The sequence below is a fragment of the Lepeophtheirus salmonis genome, chromosome 8, assembly GCF_016086655.4.
Source record: "Lepeophtheirus salmonis chromosome 8, UVic_Lsal_1.4, whole genome shotgun sequence".
Lineage (NCBI taxonomy): Eukaryota > Metazoa > Arthropoda > Copepoda > Siphonostomatoida > Caligidae > Lepeophtheirus > Lepeophtheirus salmonis.
Genome location: NC_052138.2, coordinates 23,380,034 through 23,386,228, shown reverse-complemented (window position 1 = coordinate 23,386,228; position 6,195 = coordinate 23,380,034). Strand labels below are relative to the sequence as shown.

Below are 6,195 nucleotides of genomic sequence, written 5' to 3'. Positions count from 1 at the left end.
AATTTTTAAAACTAAATATACCTTAAAAATAAAATATATTTATATTTAGAAAACTTAAAAAAATACATAAATTACTTCAAAACTTGCAATAAAAATAAAATGGAATAGGATAAAAATTTCATATTGAATTACTTTAAAAGTTAACTGACAAAATGTGTAATCTTTTTTATTTTCCTAGCTAATTTATTTTTAGAATATAAAAAAATGTACATTTAATTTTACATCCCATCCAGCCCCCCCTCTCCTACGGACGCCCTGGACATAGAAGTAAAAATTGTTAATTTTATAAAATCACGCCACTTAACACAAGACTCTTCACTACTTTTTGCAACGAGATGGGATCTGAGCATCAGGGACTCCTGTTGTATACAAATATAAGATGGATATCGCTAGACAATGTACTAAAGCGATATTTTTTACCTGAACTTTAGGAAGTTGTTGAAGACAACTAAATAAATATAGAAACTGTCAAATTCTATATTTCTTATCATCTCAAGTCTCTTTTGGATCATTTTAAAAATTATTTCCCAGAAGATAGTGCTGTACAAAAGGGTATTTTACTCCCAAAGCTGGCCATCTGTTGTCTGACATGGAAGATGCACTTATCGAATTTTCATGTGACGAAACACTAAAAACAGATTTTCATTCTATAACACTTGACGAATTATGGATTTATGTGATGAAGGGGTACCTTCTTCTGGCTAAAACAGCCTTAGATTTATGTATACCATTTGGCTCGACCAATTTATGTGAGAAAACATTTCTCGTATCAACTTTTATCAAAAATAAATGTAAATTGCGGCTTAACATGGAGAATGATATTCAAGCTGATGTGTCTAAAATTAAATATAGAATATACCTTCTTTGCTCAATGCGCAGTGCACATCCGTCACATTATTTTTCATTATACGTAGAATTAAAATCTTTATTATTGATCAATATAGCCAAATAACTTGTATTATTTCCCTCTGGGTTAAACTTTATAGGATTTATATGGCCTTTAAGTCATTTATTTGGAAAAAAAAAACTCCTAATACTATGCTAATCTCTCAAGGAGAGGTGTAGGGGTCGCACATTGTCTTGCCACATATTCCAAGGGTCTAACTCAAAAAAGTTGGGGTAAACCTGCATTCGATTACGAGCTCCAAAAGAGCAGGCCAGCTAAAAAATACAAGCGATTTAAATCACTAATAATATCTCACTTAATCCATAAATGATTAACTGTAAATTTAACACAAATAATTATATGTTCCTTAAGTAAAAAGCTTCAAAAATTTAAGCTAATAAAGCTGAGGTTGTAAATTTATAAAATGAGTCATAAATTAGGATTGAGTAAAATCATCAACCTCTCAAAGAACTAGCTAATACAACACTAATGGATGGTTATCAAAAAGATTGCTAGAAATTGGATAACAAATATTTGCTCTATGAACAAACTAGCTCTGTTATCCCATACATTTGATTAATAAAAATCTGAAATATTGTAAGAGGGTTCAATGTAACTAAAAAAATAATTTATTTTACGACATTCATTTGTAAATATTGGCAAAATACATGGGCACAAAAGATTAAAAAAATAAGTAAATGCTATTACAAGAAAATACAGATGTGTTTTACTTTAAAATATCCATGAGGCATCTTATACCAGATACTATGAGAATAAAATTTAATATGATCTTCTTTTTATACCTAATGTGCGTTTAAGAGTACGATTGACTACTGTAGTTATAGGATGAATTGGCACATTTCCGAAGTAATTGTTCGTTACATCATGTAACTTTCGCGATATTTTGTTAAAATTTGTATTTATATATTGCTGAGGCTCAGGTAAATTTGTATTTATCATCGTTTTCGACATAATATTCTTATTAACAAAAGAAATCTTATTTTCTTTATCGTTGGAAATCGGTATTTTGACTTCGTAGGCTGGACTTCGAGCCGAGACAGTCTCTTGATCCCACGAGAAAAAACCACAACTTTTCAGAACACAGGCAAAAAAGGAACGTCCATGATTGGGGCCTACTTTAGAAACCGTAAGATACTTTGTTCTTCTTCCACAAGAACATAGAGGAGGTGTTTTTTTTGGTAGTGCATGATTAATAGAACATTTTCTTATGGATTTTTTACTGGAGAGTTTTAATTTTTTGATTATTTTATTATTCTGAAAAGAAAAAAGGAATATGGTAACGTTTTTCATTACAATTATTATTTTACATTTTACCCCATACATGAGTTCACTAGGAGCTTTATATATTTCAGGAACCGTGACACCAGGTAAGCTTTTGGTTATTCCAAGCAAACATCCGTCTTTAACCATTTTAGCGACAAGTCTGGCAGTATTTTTAGCGTCATCCAACCCAGAATGTTCTCTCCCATCAAAGGATAATCCCACATCTTTTAGTGCCCCATTCAGACCCTCAGGTCTACGTAGATAGAATTTAGAATAAATGTCACGAATGTCGATCCATGAATTGAAGCATGGGACTCTAGATATTTGCTTTCTTCTGAGCTCACCCTCCAAACAGACTCCTAAATCCCAACTTGACCAAGTGAGAAACGTAGCTGAAGGCTTCTCTCGAGGAAGAAATGATATATCGTATTGCATCTGGAGGGAAGATATCCATTTTTTGAAGAGGAGAAGAGCCGTTCCAAGAGGAACTCCTTCATTGTCTACGACGTCTTGAGTTATCCCCGTCAATTTCGTACAAAAAGTACTCAAGCTTGGGTGTTCCACTGGGCAAACATAGGTTCTGAATTCAGATAAAATCCTTCCGGTGGAAACTTCAAGAAGAACAACAGGAAATTCAATTATCTCAGGGGCTGCAAATCCACGTATTTCCCAACAGGTAGATTCGAAATCCAGTATAAAAAGATACTTGAAGCTTTGTCCTCCCTTATTTGTTGAAAGGCTACTTGAAGAAGATGAGCCATCAAAATATCGTGTTCGTATTTTACCCAACTTCTGGGCAAGGGCCTTTGTAGACATAGTGGTACCCAATCCTTAATCACATCGCTTTGAAAAATTTAAAGATCTCTAGCTATATGATAGTATCATAAATTAATAAATAATATGTATGATTAAATATTTGAACTGAATAAAAAGACCTGTAATTTTACAAGCCAATGACGTCACTTGTTGACAAATATATTCCTTTTTAACAATAACATTCTCTTCAAAAAGTATAGGGGAGCTAGGAATATCAAGAACTGGACTTTCATTGCCGGCCTCTTCTTTTGTCGTGCGTCAAACAGCTCAAATAAAGGTCAACAACTGATTATTTACATGTATTAAAAATATATACCTCAGGGAAGTGCTGGGAATTGTGATTCCTTTTAGTGAACTGACCACTTAACTCGTTTCTCTAAAAAATTTCGTTGTTAACCCATTATTAATGTAAGCGTTCATTTTTGTTAATAAAGGTTTATTAGTTAAGATCACCTAACCATAAGTGGATCTGGGTGTACTTTTGGATATTACAAGAGGTCCCTTGATACTCAAGAAAGCAACACCTCCCGTGGCGCTTAGCATTTCACTTGTACAACCCGTGGATCGGGGTGTGTTTTAAAGATTCAGTTTTTTTGAAAATTCGTTCTTTTAAAGATTCAGTTCTTTTGAAAATTCGTTCTTTTAAAGACTCAATTCTTTTGGTGAATCAGTCATTTTGTTTAAACAGTTAAGTTGGTGACTTTGCAGTTGTTCGTGTGGTCGAATTAAAGTGCACTACTCTAAGTATCAAGCTAATGAACTACCGTGCGATACTTGAATATATTCATATTTCCTATACAATCAAATCAATACATAAAAGACAAAATGGATAGAAATATTTGATTGAGGTTGAGTGATATATTCCATTAATGGGAAACTTACGGTATAAACGAACAAATCACTCATGCACCTGAGTTGGTTCAGTACTTTCACTAAAAAGTGTTGTTCAAATTAACGAATCGTTCGCTGACGACGCAGCATTACCTCAGAGTTGTTTTTTTATCATTCATAAATCATAGTTATTATTACTTATTAGTTAACAATATAATATTTTATTAATTAATATATCTTCATCTAAAAGATCGATATGCCTAGTTGCCCACCTCGTGAATCGTTACTTCTATGCTCAAGAAAACATAAATTCCTCCAATTTTCTACGGAATCATCGTATACTTCTACATATTTGAACTATGGAGTTCCATAAAACGGCCGAAATAATCGACTAAAGATTCAGTAAGGAACAGAGAGACTTCTCATCCACCATCCACTTCTCCTTCATTTAAGTTCTAGTCTTTTTCTCCTTAAGTCAACTCTGCTTCTTCTCCTACTCTAAGAAAACTATTTCATTAAGTGAGTGTTCTTCATGTATATTATGCAGAAATAACTCATCTTACTCACATTCATATCAATTCAATTTATATGCCAAGCTTTTTTGCCCTAATGCTTCCCAATTGCCCTTTTATCATTACCCCCCATCAAAGAACCTCGGGAAACGGTGATTTAAATGATAAATAATACACATTAACTAAGGCTACTGTTTATATTTCATATTAAGATTTGTGCATTTTTTTATGAAAAAAAGTGCGTGAGAAGAAGGCGAGAGGGTCATTTCATGTCAAAATCAACGAGGGCAACTCACCTGACCCCCTCAGATTTGGACTATTTTTGGCACTCAAGCTCAAATTTAAAAGTAAATTAAGTGTGCCAAATTTCAGTACTTAATTATGAGTTGTTTCTGAGATATAGATACTCGTCTCAGAACAAAATTTTCAACGTCGCTTTAATGTCTATTTACCGGACGCTACTTTTTCTTGTATATCTTTTTATCCAAAAGAACCTCTTTAAATTTGGTGATTAACTATTATGAAGTATGGGGATTTCAAAAAGGAAGTCAAAATTAGAATATTTAAATTTATTTTTACCTCAATTTTGATTTTTTTTAAATCTGAAATACACTAGCAAGTACTTGATCAACAATCAAAAAAATGCCCAACTCTTATGAATATGAAACTTTGGCAACATGCTCTACATAAATTGGGGTATCACAGTGCCAAAAATTGTGCTGGCTTTTTATTATAACTCCCAGGGTGGGATCTCAAAGTTAGGTTACTCATATCAGGTTGGATAATTTTACTTACGTTTTCATATCTTGAACTTATTTTATGATTTATATAAACGGAAAAAAGAAAACTGAACTACGGTAAATCATATTATTGATTAGAAGTTAACAAATTAAAATAATATATGAGAATTTTATAGTAGATGACTTATCTATAAAGTTACACATAACTTTAAAATAGTTTGTTCATTCTTTTTTTAGACTTGGAAGTATCGTCTTTTCGCTCTTCTTGCTGCTGTTATCACAATGGCGTCGATAGTCCCTTTTTATGGGTGTCAAGCCCTCCAAGTGTTTCTAAATCTCTCCCTCGCCCCCCATCCAAAAAAAAAAAATATATATATCCCAATTATATAAGTAATTATATTACTGTGTTCATAATTTTTCGAGCTAAGCCTTACATGATGAAAGCTAGCATCACTCTTGATCACACATATAAACATTATGTCTAGGAAGCCAGATAAGAAGGAGATTAAATATAAGGATGGAAAAACTTAATACTTATGTCTTTGCTTTCCTCATTTGGATTTGTAAGAACAACATCTATACCATATTGTCGTAAGTCTAAGCAGCAATTTGCGATATTTTTACAGCAACTGGATATAGTTAAGTGAAATAAAGCTTAATCAAGTACTTAGAGTCTCTTAATAGCAGAGATTGGCTGAAAATATATGAAGTTCCTTGTACCTAGAATGGTCTTCGCATCTGCATACCGCTTTTGCATGTTTTCTCGCAATTAATCCGCATCATTTTTATCAAAATAAGCGACATGATACCTGATGTAACATCTTGGTAGAGTTTGAAGAAACAAATGGGGTATTTGATCTTCTAATGGTCACTATAGACTCGCTCATGCTACAAATCTTTTCATTTTTTATTTATTTTCGTTGATTTGACATGGAATGACACGAGAGCGAGACATATGATATAGCTGAATTAAAACTTTTATGGTGCCGGCAATTTTGCATTAGAACCATATTTCCATAAGGATATTTCGCCTTAATCTACAAATAAATCAAGTTTATACGTCGGTATTGTTCATTCTTGGTTCAAATTTATTTTACCTTTAAATTTTTTAAATCAAAATATCCAA

The 6,195-nt window shown here is 32.5% G+C and overlaps 1 protein-coding gene across 2 annotated transcripts; it reads right to left on the bottom strand.

Moving 5' to 3' along the window:
• Positions 1-1,499: 1,499 nt before the first annotated feature.
• On the bottom strand, positions 1,500-3,204 carry LOC121123166 (ERI1 exoribonuclease 2). 2 transcript variants are annotated; one of them, XM_040718287.2, is made up of 2 exons: positions 2,222-3,204; positions 1,500-2,161 (listed from the first exon to the last, which is right to left on the bottom strand). In XM_040718287.2, the coding sequence occupies exons 1-2, from the start codon at positions 2,984-2,986 to the stop codon at positions 1,667-1,669; spliced, it is 1,260 nt and encodes a 419-aa protein (XP_040574221.1). In that variant the 5' UTR covers positions 2,987-3,204; the 3' UTR covers positions 1,500-1,666. The 2 variants fall into 2 exon arrangements, with proteins under 2 accessions (XP_040574221.1, XP_040574222.1); XM_040718288.2 differs by having other exon boundaries at positions 2,229-3,135.
• Between the last annotated feature and the right edge of the window lie 2,991 nt (positions 3,205-6,195).